The sequence below is a fragment of the Rhinoraja longicauda genome, chromosome 9, assembly GCF_053455715.1.
Source record: "Rhinoraja longicauda isolate Sanriku21f chromosome 9, sRhiLon1.1, whole genome shotgun sequence".
NCBI lineage: Eukaryota > Metazoa > Chordata > Chondrichthyes > Rajiformes > Arhynchobatidae > Rhinoraja > Rhinoraja longicauda.
In genome coordinates, this window is record NC_135961.1 from 27,072,123 (window position 1) to 27,087,241 (window position 15,119).

Below are 15,119 nucleotides of genomic sequence, written 5' to 3' on the forward strand. Positions count from 1 at the left end.
TCAACCTTTCATCACTTTGGTCCGACATCCTCACGTGCATTCAAAAATTATCCATAATACTCGTGCCCATGAAGAGTAGGGTGACGTGCCTCAAAGACTATTGATCGGTGGAACACACACTTTGAGAGACCGGTTAAAATGCATATCAACTCATGCCATGGTAAGGACCTGGAATCATTGATACAATTATACTTTACTGTCGCATGTGCCTGGGTAAAGTGAAATCCTTTATTTTGCATACAACCTGGTAAAATTCCCTCCCTCCCCCTGGATCTCCCATCATTGCTCTTGACTGCGTTCCTCGCTCTCTGGCAGCTCTCCGTCCGTCCGTTCACTCTCCGATGGACCCTCTCACTCTCCGGAGACCTTCCTCGCTCTCCGATGGTCTTCTTTGCTCTTCAGTGTCCCTCCTCACTCTCTGATAGCTCTCCATCTGTCCTCTCACTCTCCGACAGCCCTCCTTGCTCTCCGGCAGTCCCCTCGCCCTCTGGCGGCCCTTCTTGCCCTCCGACGGCTCTATAAGACAGTCCCCTCTCTCTTGGCAGTTGTTCACAGTCCGTCCTCGCTCTCGGCAACCCGGGTCCCCTCAACGCCGGAGGCTCGGGGCCGAGTTCAGAGTCCGCGGGCCTCAGTCCTCGGCAGGCGATCCAGGTCTGCTGCAGGGCCTGGCCGCCCGTGCTCACCGAAATACTCTCCAGTTGTGATGCTCCTGACGTGTTGCTACAATTTCTGCCACAACTGCTACAATCTGCTACAATTTGCCTACCGCCACAACAAATTGACAGCGGATGCAATTCTGCTAATTTTTCATTCTACACCAGCCCACTTGGACAATAAGGACATATTCATCAGCCTGTCGTTCATCGACTACAGTTCGACGTTCAACTGAGGGAACTGGGTCTCTACTCTTCCCTATGCAACTGGGTCCTTGACTTTCTTGTTGGCAGACCACAATTGGTACAAATTGGCAACAAAATGTTCTCCTCGATGACCTTATGTGCAGTCCCCTGCTCTGCGCTCTCTATACCCAGGATGGTGTGGCCACACACAGCTCCTATGTAATTTTTTAATTCGCCAACATTACCACCGTTGTTGCTACTGAAATTAATGACGTGTCAGAGTGCAGAAGGGAGATTGACAATTGGAATGAATGATGCCAGGATAACAACCAACTCACTCCAATGTCAGAGGTCATCGGTTGCCGGTCCTGATTTGTCCTGGTCTTTTCTTGCTTCCAGTTCCCCCCTCAACGATCAGTCTGGAGAAGGGTTCTGACCTGAACCGTCCCTTATCCATTTACTCCAGAGATGCTGCCTGAGTTATTCCAGTATTTTGTGCCTAACCTCATTTTCAACATTAGCAAGACGGAGGAGATGATTGTTCAATTCAGGAACTGTAAGCCAAGGACCCATGAACCTGCCTCCAACAGAACAGCAGTGGAGAGCTTCAACAGCTTCAAGTTCCTGAGCATGCATATTACAACAGATCTGTCCTGGATCCAGCATATTGATGCAATCTCAAGCCAAACAGCTCAGACCCTTCTACTCCCTCAGAAGATTGTGGAGATCTGACCTGTTGCCGAAATACTCTATCAAACTTCTATAGGTGAACTGTAGGGAGCACATTGACTGGATGGCCAGATGCCTCGAAAGCCCAGGAACGAAGGAGGCTGCAGAAGGGGGTGGACATTGCCCAGTCCATCACAGGTATTGATCTCGCCACCACCAAAGGGATTTACAGGAAGCACTGTCTCAAAAGGTAGTTAATATCATCAAGGACATACCACACTGGCCACACCCATCTCACTGTTACCATCAGAAAAAAACAGGTTCAGGAACCTGAGAACCGTGATCTCCAGGTTCAAGAGCAGTTTCCTCCCATCAACCATGATCCTCGTGAACCATCCCCTCCACCACCCTAACTCAGCTACGATCTACTTTGGACATTGTTTTGGTTACAGTACGTACTTTGGTTTGAAGTATGTCTGATTATCTAGTATTATTGATATTTACTGTATCATTGTCTCTTGTATATTTATTCATCGTTTTGTTACATCATTGTGCCTGAAAAGTTGCGGCAAATAGGAATTTCACTTTTCTGTTCCCAGTGCAGATGGCAATAAAACACTCTTGACTCTTGATATACTTGATGCCTTAAGGTAAAGTAAGGTAATACTTGAGGCCTTAAGGTAAAATGTAAAGGTTTGGAGTACCAGCTGATAGGAAGATGGATTCTGTTTTTGTGAGTTGATAAGTTTGAATAGAACGGACTTTTCTACTGTGTAAAGAGAGACAAGAAAAAAACCTCAATGATATAAATAAGCCAGTACAAACATATACACATCACAAAACATTCTGTCCTTTCCCACAAGTTGTGTAACTTATCCCAAGCCCTTCTGTCCTATCCGTGGCATTATGAACTGTGTTTCAACTCCCACTGGTAAATACTCAAAAGTTAATAAATCCAGTTTTAATTACGACTAACAAAGCAAAGTCCATGGGGGAAAAGGTGAGGGGCAGTAAGGGTGAAGGGAACCCACCGCTTTCAGAATGCTGACCGCTTCCTTACTGAGCCAGACTGGATAGAGCACATCATCATGCAAGATGGATTCAAAAAGGTCGTCTTCATTGTCAGCCTCGAAAGGTGGCTGTCCAGCCATCATCTCGTACATCAGGATCCCCAAAGCCCACCAATCCACCGATGGGCCATACTCCAACTCCTGTAGGATCTGTTCAGAAAGGCAAATGGATGTCAGATGAAAGTACTGTTCCACCCTGAAACAATTCATTACTTACTTGGGAGAATTACTTTGAGAATGTTTATCTTTTAACTATTTCCTTCGCTCATAAAATTGATCATTAAGGCTTCCAATATTTCTGATGAATTTTCCCAGATGGACATAAATGGAAAGTTAATGTAATTTACAGCTAAAGAAACATATCAAACCATCTTTAATAAGGAAAAACCCACAATTGTTAACACACAAATGTGTTGGACATTTCAAGATCATAATGGTTAAATTCATTTGGGCAGAAGTAACAAATAGGCACTAGTGGATCAGTTACCATTAAGCACCATTATCTTATTTCCTATTCTGTTGAACTCAATGGTTGGATGATTTGTGGTGCGGGGATGAGGTTATAGTTGTGGAAGAGGGTTGGGTGGGTTTGTGGGAGGAATCGTGTATCTTGAGCTGCCAATCTGCTCCCATTCATTCTTGGAGCCTACTAAATATAAACCTTACCTGGGTTCAGAAGTGATATATATTGCACTTTAAAACATTTCTATTAAAATGGGATGAATGAACATCAGAAGGTATAAGCCCATCTGCATTTGTTCCCCCATCCATTCTCCCTTCCTTTAATTGATGGACAACATTCACGCTGAGATATTGTCCTCAAACCTTGGGAACTTCACTTGAGAAGTGGATAAAATCTGGAATCCAATCTGGATGTCCAGATAAAGCCAGGACATACAAACAGCAATGAAATTATCAGATAAATAACATCCAAACAGGGTGGAACGCTTTGATCTTTGAATAATACCATGAAGTTTTCGCAATGGCAGTTGAAAAATTCACCCATTGAACAGAACCTTCAGCATTGAACTAAAGTGCTGGGCCGGAAGTGGCTGCACCTTGCGGCTGCGGCTCACCGGCAGTCTGTCTGTCTTTTTCTTTCTTTGTGTATTGTTAGCGTTTAAATGTATATAATGTAATGACCTATTTTTAGCCATGTATATATGGGGGGTGGTGGGGGGTGGGGGAAATTTTTGTTTAAAATCTCCTCCTCAACAGAGAAGCGACCTTTTTCCATGTAGTATCTCCGTTCGCGCTACGGCCTAACACCGGGGAGTTGGCGGCCTCCAGCTGGGATCGACCTTGAAGGCTCCGGTCGCAGGGCCTGGATTTACCATCTCGGAGGCTTCGGCTGCGGGCTTTGTGGACCTCAACATCAGGGGCTCGCAGGTCCTTGGCTGGCGACCGGCTTTCGGGAGCTCCAGCCGTAGTAGCTTCGACCGCCCCGAATCGTAAGGCTCGATCGACCCGTTCGCAGGACCTTCATCGCCCTGCGTGGCTCAGCCGCGGCACTTTCCATCGCCCGGTGGGGGCTTAGGACCTTCATCGGCCTGCTCGGCTCGGCCTGGGACCTTCCATCGCCCGGCGGGAGCTTCGGGAGTTGGGAGCCTCGATCGCCTCGAGGCAGCAGTTTGACTGCCTGACCGCGGGAGAGGAACGGAGGAGGAGATAAGACTTTTCTTGCCTTCCATCACAGTGAGGGTGTACCTGGAGGGATCACTGTGATGGTTGTCTGTGTTAAACTTGTGTGGTTGTGTGTCGTGTGCTCTTTATTGTTTGTGACTGCGTGGTAATGATAATTTAGTTCAAATTTATTTTTGAATGACAATTTAGTTCAAATTTATTTTTGAATGACAATCTTCTTGAATTTTTTGAAGAGGTTACCAGGGACATTGATAGGGGCAATGCTGTGGATGTTGTCTATATGGACTTCAGTAAGGCATTTGACAAGGTTCCACATGGAAGGTTGATTAAGAAGGTTAAATTGTTGGGTATTAATAGTGAGGTTGCAAGATGGATTCAACAATGGCTGAATGGGAGATACCAGAGGGTAATGGTTGACAACTGTATGTCAGGTTGGAGGCCAGTGTCTAGTGGAGTACCCCAAGGATCTGTGTTGGGTCCACTGTTGTTTGTCATTTACATTAATGATCTGGATGATGGTGTGGCAAATTGGATTAGTAAGTATGCAGATGATACTAAGATAGGTGGTGTAGTTAATAATGAAGTAGATTTTCAAAGTCTACAGAGAGACTTGAGCCTTTTGGAAGGGTGGGCTGAAAGATGGCAGATGGAGTTTAATGCTGATAAGTGTGAGGTGCTGCATTTTGGTAGGACAAATCAAAATAGGACGTACAGGGTAAATGGTAGGGAATTGAGGAATGCAGTGGAACAGAGGGATCTGGGGATAACTGTGCATTGTTCCCTGAAGGTGGAATCTCATGTGGATAGGGTGGTGAAGAAGGCGTTTGGTATGCTTGCCTTTATAAATCAGAGCATCGAATATAGAAGTTGGGATGTAATGTTGAAATTGTACAGGGCATTGGTGAGGCCAAATCTGGAGTATGGTGTGCAGTTCTGGTCGCCAAATTATAGGAAGGATGTCGACAAAATGGAGAGGGTACAGAGGAGATTTACTAGAATGTTGCCTGGGTTTCAGCACTTAAGCTACAGAGAGAGGTTGAACAGGTTGGGTCTTTATTCTTTGGAGCGTAGAAGGTTGAGGGGGGACCTGATAGAGGTTTTTAAAATTTTAAGAGGGACGGACAGAGTTGACGTGGGTAGGCTTTTCCCTTTGAGAGTGGGGAAGATTCCAACAAGGGGACATAACTTCAGAATTAAGGGACAAAAGTTTAGGGGTAACATGAGGGGTAACTTCTTTACTCAGAGGGTGGTGGCTGTGTGGAATTAGCTTCCGGTGGAAGTGGTGGAGGCAGGCTCGATTTTATTATTTAAGAGTAAATTGGATAGGTATATGGATGGGAGGGGATTGGAGGGTTATGGTCTGAGAGCTGGTAGATGAGACTAGGTCAGAGAAAGTGGTTGGCGTGGACTGGTAGGGCTGAACGGGCCTGTTTCCGTGCTGTAATTGTTATATGGTTATATGGTTATATAATAAAAGCAATTTGATTTGATTTGATTTGATTTGTTTGGATTACATGTTCAAGTTCAGCACTTGAACTTAAAGTCACCACCCTCTGAGGACAGAGTGGGACAAAGTTACCAATGGTTAAAAATGATGCATTCCTAGTCTTCAGTTCACTTCAGTGATAGATCAGTATCTGTAGATGATTCCATTAGCAAATACCCAACAGTCATCTTAAAAACATCAGCATTTGAAATATTCACAGATCACATTTCAATTATAACTGATTTTGCTTCATTAATATGCAGTGCCACTGTGTAACAAGTTGAACATTTGATGATAATGTTATGTCCTGTATAAGATTCTGACCAGCTTTTCCAAAGGATGCTCAGTAAAGGAGCACTTTGTAGTACCAAGACTAATATATAGAACTGTTCATTGACTTTTAATTCATGAATGAAGTTGGGGAATCAAAGAAATAAACAAATATTTATCTAAATATTTTATATCGTGATAATGAAGCACATGATTGTCACCATATGATGTATGGTGACAAATGATATACGGTGAGATATATGTGTAGGAAGGAGCTGCAGATGCTGGTTGATATGATGACCCATTGTGTGACATAGATGTAGACTTTTGGACAATTTAATTTGCAGTTCTCTGGAGGTCAGGGAGTAACAGTGGAGAGAGCAACAGAATCAACATTTCAGACCAATGACTCATCAGTTCCAAAGAAGGGTCAGTGACCTCAATCATTCACTCTGTTACTTTCTCCACAGATGCTGCCTGACCTGCTGAGCGATTCCTGTATTTTCTGGGTTTTTTTTTTTTTTTTGGCTTGAATCACCGGGAGAAGTTTATTAGTTTCTATTTAACTCAACATTAGAGACAGAAGCAGGAAACAGGACATCAGGTGTCTGGCCCTGGTGTCTGCTCTGCCATTCAATAAGACCATGTTCATTTTGAAAAATTAATTCTAAGTGGTGTGGCTGCCTCTTGGAACAAATTATTCAGTTAACCTTTCGAAATCTCAATGGATCTTGGTGTCTGGATATCAGATTCCAGATCTTCAACTCTGGACTGAATTTCCAAGACAAACTGCAGATATGATCACATTGAATCTTAGTAACTTCCTTCAGCTCTCACTTGGCTCCTGTTCTGCCCTTCCTGCCATAATACAATTTAATAAATAACTTATCAACTGGCTTTTTACACTTGTTCATTATAAGTTTGTTTGGGTACTAACCTGCTCTTCAGTTAACAGTTTTAGTTGCATGTATGTAGTTGATTATCAAAAATAGACTAGACCTATTTCAAGATAGAGGAAAAAGTCTACAATCTCACAGGCAACAGATTAACTCACTACCCCAAGAATGAATAAGGTATTATTTATAATGCTGTTATGTTTCTTTAATTATGAAGCTCCTCTGCAACAGAAAGGAACTGGAAGAACTAAAAGGAGGGTAAGAAAATGAGATTTCTACTGGGAAAAACAAACTAGCAGAGAACATGCTGTCGAGACATTTCATGACCAACATGTTGAGAAGTGCTTCATATTCATTATAAGGAGATGCACTTTTTTGTAAATAAGCCAAGCCACAGGTTTAAAAACTGGGTTTCATCCTGCACTGATGCAGCAGCGCTTATGTGCAATCTGAGGCCTTGCAAAGTTCATGTAATTAAGCAAAAATCTCTGAAATGCGGGACTGTGGTTTGTGTGGTGCCCCACTGGGAGCTGTACTGGAGCTCACAAATGCTGTATCATTCTCATGCTGACTGCTGGCGATCATGTTAGACCCTAAAGAACTCTCTCCATTGTAGCGACAGAACTGCTGCAGAACAGGCGGTCTTGGAAAGGAAAGGTGGGGAGAAGCGAGGCAGTACTTCCCCCTCGACCTCCCCATGTGATAAGATTATATGACCGTAAGCCACAGCATGCTGCAGGTTTCAACGTAAGGGAAGTTGATCCCACTATGGGGTCACAAAGTCCTACTATTTTGAATGGTCAAGGAATGAGTAAACACACCATACAGCTCACAAGCGATTTGAATGAAAAGGTCTCTGGACAGTGAAAGGACCACTGATGCTTACGCCTTAAAACTGAGTATTGAAAATTGAGACTAGCAAGGACTGTAAACAAGACATCAATGCCATATTGCAGACCCTTTAAATGCTGGTTCTTTCCTGATTTCTCTGTACTGTGTTCCTAGCTTTGTGTTAGTATTGTCATTAGTATTGATGTGCAGAGGGATCTTGGAGTCCAGGTTCATAGCTCATTGGAGGTGGCAGCATACGTACATAAGGTGGTAAAGAAAGCCTATGTTATGCTTGGCTTCATTGCTGGGGGATTGAGTATAAGAGTGTATGTCATATTGCAGCTCTATAGGACATTGGCTAGGCTGCTTTTGGAGTATTGTGCGCAATTCTGGTTGCCCCATTACAGGAAAGACATGGAGGGTTTGGAGAGTGCAGAGGCAGTTTACCTGAATGCTGCCTGGATTAGTGGGTTTCAGCAGCAGGGAGTGGTTGGATCGGCTTGCATTGTTTTCTCTGGAACATTGGAGGTTGAGAGGAGACCTGATAGTGTTATATAAAATTATGAGAGGCACAGATAAGGGAGACAGTCAGTACCTTTTTCCCAGGGTGGAAAGGTTCAACACTGGAGGGCATAGTGGGAAGGTGAGAGGGGTAAAGTTTAATGGAAATGTGCATGGCAAAGTATTTTTACACAGGGAGTTGTGGGGGCCTGCAACGATTTGGGAGGCAGATACGATAATGGTGTTTAAGAGGCTTTTAGGTAGGCACATGGAAGTGCAGGGAATACAGGGATATAGATCATGTGCAGGCAGGTGAGATCAGTTTAACTCGGCATCATGATCGGCACAAACATTGCTGGCTGATGGGCCCATTCTTGTGCCGTACTGTTATATGTGATATTCTATGTTATAACTTGGTCCCAAAAGTTCAAATTTCTGCTTTCAATGTACCAAGTATCCACTTTACAATCTGTGATATTATTAGGTGTTCCAAGGATGCTGAGAAAATGTCAGACATGTTGAGGTGAATGAAGGCAAAAACGTCTGGGACAATTTCCTGAAGAATGTGATTTGGGCCTAGAAAGTGCGGAAGGGTTTAATTTCTAGACTATGGTCCTTCTCCCAATTCTCCACCCAACATCCAACAAATTATAACAGCTGGGGGAAATCCAACTGTGAATGTTAATCTCTTGACATTTTCCAGTTGGCATCTAATATTCCACGGCAAGATTGTAACAGTAACTTTTGAACATCTTAATGTAAAACAGCTGTAAATTATTGTTCACTCACAGTAGATGCAAATGTAATATTGTATGCTAGCACATACAGAACGTGTGTGTGTGGTGGGGGGGGGGGGGGGGGGATATCAAACATACCTCCGGGGCGATATAATCAGGTGTGCCACAGAAAGTAGTAGTTGTGATGCCATTCAGAATGCCTTCTTTGCACATGCCAAAATCAGCCAACTTGCAATGTCCCTCAGCATCCAGTAAAATATTGTCCAGTTTCAGATCTCTGTAAGGCCAACAACAAACATCTTAAATATAAGTGGCAGCACATAGGACACTTTTGCAGGTCTTATTGGATATCTAGCCTACATTTTGACTTGTCTCAGTCCTGTCTTAGTTCAAGGCCTGTGATTTATAAGCCTGTACATCGTCCTATTTCACAGACTTGAACACACAAACTTAGATTGTCACTACAATGCAGTACTAAAGGGAATTTAACAATGCTCAGAATGCCATGCTTTGGATGAGATTAGGCCAAAGGACCTGTTGCCATGCTGCGCTGCTCTCAGACTAAATTAAACCATCCTATATGCTTTCTGAGGTAGATATAAACAATCCCACGGTACAATTTCAAAGAAGATCAATTGAAGTAACTTTGCACAGTGTTCTGTTTTGCTGCTGCAAGTAAGAATTTAATTGTTCTATCTGGGACATATGACAATAAAACACTCTTGACTCTCGATTCAATTCACATCGCAAAATTGATCATTCTGCCATTCTTATGGGGAGGAACATTAGATACAGGAACTTTACCCTTCAATAAGATCTTGCATTCATAGAAAACAATTGGCATCACTACTTTCCATAATGCAAAGTTGCGCATTTTTGCTTGTGCCAAGTAACACGAATTGTATTTATTTATTTTTACATAAGATCCATAAAATCAGATTTTATTCCACTTCTCATATTTTTTGGATAGTGATTTCTGAATTCTGTTCAAATGAATTTTGATTACCTGAATAGCCATTACATGGGGATCAACTGTAATAATTTGCTTTACATTTTTCCCACATTATACTCCATCTGCCTACTTGTTGCGTACTCACTTAAGCTATCTCTATCTCTTCGCCAGCACTTTAGAGTCATTGAGTTACACGCTTGGGTCATTGAGAACAGGCCCTCGGCCCAGTTCATCCATTCGGACTGAAGTAAGTACCTGATCTAGTCCTATTTGCCTACATTTGACCCATATTCCTGTACACCTTTTACCTAAACCATACATTGTAATTAATTTGTGACTGTAATTCATTTATTAGCCAAGTATGTAAACATACAAGGAAATAAACCTATCTAAATGTCTTTTAAACATTGTAATTATACCAGTCTCTATGGCTTAATAACAGATTCCAGTATTTTTTTTAATTGACAATTGCAAAGCAAACCAGCCTAAATATTCCTACTTTCTATCTTCCTCCTTTTAATGTGATTTTCTAATCCAGGGAACTGTGGTAGATTACAACCAACACATCCACTACCTCAATAATTACTTCCATTAAGACTCTAGGGAGCAGCCTATTAGCACTTGGGCCTTTAACACCTTCTCTTTTAAGAAATTACTGTTTGTGAAAGTTAACAGTGCACCAATGTAGTGCTGGATTTCTCTCTTTACAACAGTGACCATACTTCAAAAGTTTCAATGGGATACTGCTAAAGATGTTGTATAATGTATGGTTAGCCTTTTAAATTATTTTTAAAGTAAAATAACAACAATAATCTAGAAGCAGCAATTCTACAGAAAATGAAACTTACTAGCCTTACCTATTATATGTATTGAAAATGTTGTGTCTGTATACTATTGGCGACATTGGACAATGCTTTGATAGACCCTGATGACACTGCACAGAAGGGAGACCTAATTATATTTAGCAAGGATCTGCTACTTCACTGATTGATGTTTATTTGAAGTCCAGACCCTGAATCATGACTGGTCGGAGTCTAATAACGACATAAACTAAATTAAACTGGTGTTATAACTGTATATTCATGCCCTCTGAAAGAAATAAATTTGCCTCATTTTAAATTTGAAAGTGACTGCTTTCATCTTTGGCCATACAGATTGAGATGATATTATAATTGAAACTCAATGGTAAAAAGGCAGCCTTAATCGGCCTGCACTTTCTATCCACTGTTAAGTGTCTGACCACATTATATGGAGAAAATACATTAAGCGCTCTGGTGTTTAGACAGGTATTTACATTTGTTGTGATAAGGTAGTTTTCAAAGTTGGGTAAATTTCTTTGCAAAATACATTTGACAATTCCAGAAATTTAGTTTGTTCTCCTGTTAACTATCAAAGAAGAAAATGGCAAAAGTATTTTTTTAATGACGAACAGCTGAAAGTTTTAATGGGGGGGAAAGCTTCCACTCGAAAAGGTTTGTGGCACACTTCACACACAGAGACATACCAAAATGATCAGGAAACAAAAAGCAGCCAACCTAATCAAAATCTTGTACAATGTTAATTCCTTCTTGTCCTTTGCTCTTGTCTGACATAAGGTACATAAGCTTGAAAGCGCACACCACCAGGTTCAGGTGCAGCTTCTTCCACATTTGTAAACAGTCCTTCCATAAGCCAGGGTAATGTCCGATTCACCTCTGCCCATTGAGGATATTGGACTTTGTCGATGGAACTGATGTGCTAGTTTGCTGAGAACTGGATTCTGCACTCTATATCTTTCCCTTTGGCAGTAGCATTTATGAGACACAATTTTTTTTTGTCTACATTGGTGCTGATGTCAGTTACATTTCAGCAGAGAACTTGGTACCACAGACGCAACAGAAAATCAAAAAATTGTTATTTCATAAAGTCAGGAGGGACACAGCATGCAAACAGGCCCTTCATTCCACCGAGTTCACACTGAACATAAACCATTGTATTTTATGATGAACCCACACAAATTCCATTTTTTTCTCCCCGTATTCCCATTAACAACTACAGATTCTGCACATTAGGGGCAATTTACTTGGCCAACTTAACCTACCAACTGTTACGTCTTTGGAAAGTGGGACGAAACCGAGGCACACAGAGGAGATTCATAGGAATGCAGGGTGAATGTGCAAAGTCCACACCTTCAGCAACCAAGGTCAGGATTGAGTCCAGGTTTCTGGTATTGTGATGCAGCGGCTTTACTAGCAGCACCACGTACACATAATGGTTCTTTACTGTCACAAATGCACAGCACAGTGAAATTCTTATGCATAACCCAAAAATACACAGCCACCATATTTTGGCGTTGCTGAGAAAGAAAACAAAAAAGTCCAAAGTCCAAAGTCCGGTCCACATGTTGGAAGCCCAGGTAAGCCCCAGACTGCTGCAGGCCTACGACCTGACCTCCCTCTCCTAGCCCGACCACCTCTGTGTCCCGGGGGTGCCTCTTTGAGGTGACCTTGAAGGCACTGGAGGCAATACCTCAGGTCCCTCTCCCACCGGTTCACTCCTCGTGTCCAGAGTCGCCAGTGGCTCCCTCCTCGACTCTCTAGTCTTTGGAGCTTCCAACCTTTCCCCTACAGGCAGAGGCCTGCCAGGACCTTCTCCGCTGCGGCAAACCAGTCTGCTGCCACATGAAACTGCTGGGTGCTTGTTCTCAGCAGCCACCGTGTCTTTGTGCTAGTCACCGCCGAGTCCATCCTTGTTCTCGGCCAGTCTCAGGGTCCGCCCTTGCAGGGCTCCGGGGTAGCTGCCGGGAGCTCCCCATATAATGAGAGTGTAGGAATACTTGAAAGTGTGTTGCTCACGCAATCCCATATTTATACCCTTTCTACAGTATATCATCTATTGCACCTGTTTCACTAAAATTGACACCATGATCATTATAGTACCTCATCTTGTATATTAAAAAGACCCTGACAATCGACTCTCGGTATTAGTACAGCTTAGAAATTCTTAAATCCAATAAACAACATATATTTATGAGTCTGAGGAAGGGTCCCGACCTGAAACGTCACCTGTCCATTTTCTCCAGAGATGCTGCCTGACCAGCTGAGTTACTCCAACATTTTGTGTCTATCTTTTTATTTATTGTTGACTCTGAGAAAGAGCAGAGGAATGTGATGAATGAAAATGCATTAACACAAACTCGCTTGCCTGAATGACCTCTTTTTGGTCCGACGAAGGGTCTCGATCCAAATATTGCTTATGCATGTTCTCCATAAATGTTGCCCAATCCGCTGAGTTACTCCTGCACTTTGTTTTTTTTGCTCAATATTACAGCATCTGCAGTTCCTTGTATCTATTCTGGCCTCTTTGTGTGATTCAATGAACCCTTGTCTTCTTTCGTGTCCATCATCAATATTTCAAATGTTCGGCCAGGCTCTTGCACAGTGTACAGCCTTCTCGTTTGCCACTAGATCTTCCAGGCAGCATTGTTCACCAAGAAATGGGCATCTTACTGGGTGTGGCATGGATTGTACAGATGTTCCACATTCACATTCTGTGCCTGCCGCATCTGCATAGCCCCATTTGCTCATATTGGTCCTGCATTGGCCCATTACCGTACGAAGCCTATTGAGGGACTTCCAGGTCTTCCAGTCACACCTGTGACCAGGTGGTAACTGTTCCTTGGTTGGGATTGGCACCTATTCGTGGTGGTGGTTTTCACTGCGTTTCTTTACCCACAAGGCTAGTCTGGTTGCTTGAGGAGCCTGTGATTTTTTTAGATTTTAGATTTAGATTTAGAGATACAGCGCGGAAACTGGCCCTTTCGGCCCACCAAATCCGCGCCGCCCAGTGATCCCCGCACATTAACACTATCCTACACACACTAGGGACAATTTTTACATTCACCCAGTCAATTAACCTACATACCTGTACTTTGGAGTGTGGGAGGAAACCGAAGATCTCGGAGAAAACCCACGCAGGTCACAGGGAGAACGTACAAACTCCGTACAGACGGCGCCCGTAGTCAGGATCTGGACTGTGTGAAGGAAGCTCTTCCTCGACTTCAGGCGGTTTGGGGCTGTGTGATGGGAGTGACAGGAATGGTGGGTGTTCCTAACTTGCCTACTATGTTTAGTTCTACCAGCAACTGATCTGCGGATTCCTGGTGGGGCAATACCGGCCAAGACATGCAAGCGATCCACATCCGTTGGTTTTAGGTAGTCAGTGATGCACCTGCAGCTGTCATTAAGGGCGGCATCAACTTTCTTTGCATGAGATGATCTCTCCCATACAGGACAGGCATACTCTGCAGCAGAGTAGCTCAGCGCAAGAGCAGTTGACCGCAGTGTGGATGCCTTGGTACCCCCCAGCGAGTTTCCCAGCTTGCGTAGGGGGCTGTTCCTCACCCTCACTTTGCCTTTCACCTTTTCGATGTGTTACTTGAAGGAAAGGGTTCGGTCCAGAGTGACCCCAAGATAAACAGGGTAGTCACAGTGTCTCAAAGGGGCACCATTCCATGTTAAGGATATCTTCCCCCTAGCTTCGTGATTACGTTGGTGGAACAGGCTAACTTGGGTCTTAGCAGGGTTTGCCTTCAGTTAATTGTCCTTGTAGTAGTTTGTCAAGTTGTCTAAGGATGATGAGAAGGTAGATTCTACCTCATCTAATATCTACATACTAAAACACTCGTTTCTTTGTTTGTTTGTTCCTGAACTACAGCCAAAACGGTACACGATAGCGTGACAATATTAGGCCCACCGTACTCACTGTTGTCCCTTTGGTACCAATGGAAGAAATTTCATTGAAATCAGTGTTATATTTTTAAAGTTTCACATTTTAAAGTTTAAATCTATCTTTAGATATTTTTTTTTAAATGTAGAGATACAGCACAGAAACAGGTCCTTCGGCCCACCGCGTCCGTGCCGCCCAGTGATTCCCGCACATTAACACTATCCTACACCCACTAGGGACAATTTTTACATTTGCCCAGCCAATTAACCTATATACCTGTACGTCTTTGGAGTGTGGGAGGAAACCGAAGATCTCGGAGAAAACCCACGCAGATCACGGGGAGAACTTACAAACTCCGTACAGACGGCGCCCGTAGTCAGGATCGAACCTGAGTCTCCGGCGCTGCATTCGCTGTAAGGCAGCAACTCTACCGCTGTGCCACCATGCCGCCCTAGGGAGGGAGGGGGAAGGATAAGGAGGGTTGAGGGGGATGGTGTGGGGGAGGGGAAGGGGGTGG

General features: G+C 43.4%; 1 protein-coding gene across 1 annotated transcript in view; it reads right to left on the reverse strand.

The window, feature by feature from the left end:
* prkcea (protein kinase C, epsilon a) overlaps positions 1 to 15,119 on the reverse strand; it is a 426,235-nt gene that overhangs the window by 25,386 nt on the left and 385,730 nt on the right. Inside the window, exons 12-13 of the mRNA XM_078405002.1 lie at positions 9,082 to 9,220; positions 2,540 to 2,728 (exon numbers count right to left, since the gene is read on the reverse strand). Of these exons, the coding sequence (XP_078261128.1) occupies positions 2,540 to 2,728; positions 9,082 to 9,220 (328 nt within the window). The remainder of the gene's footprint in view (positions 1 to 2,539; positions 2,729 to 9,081; positions 9,221 to 15,119) is intronic.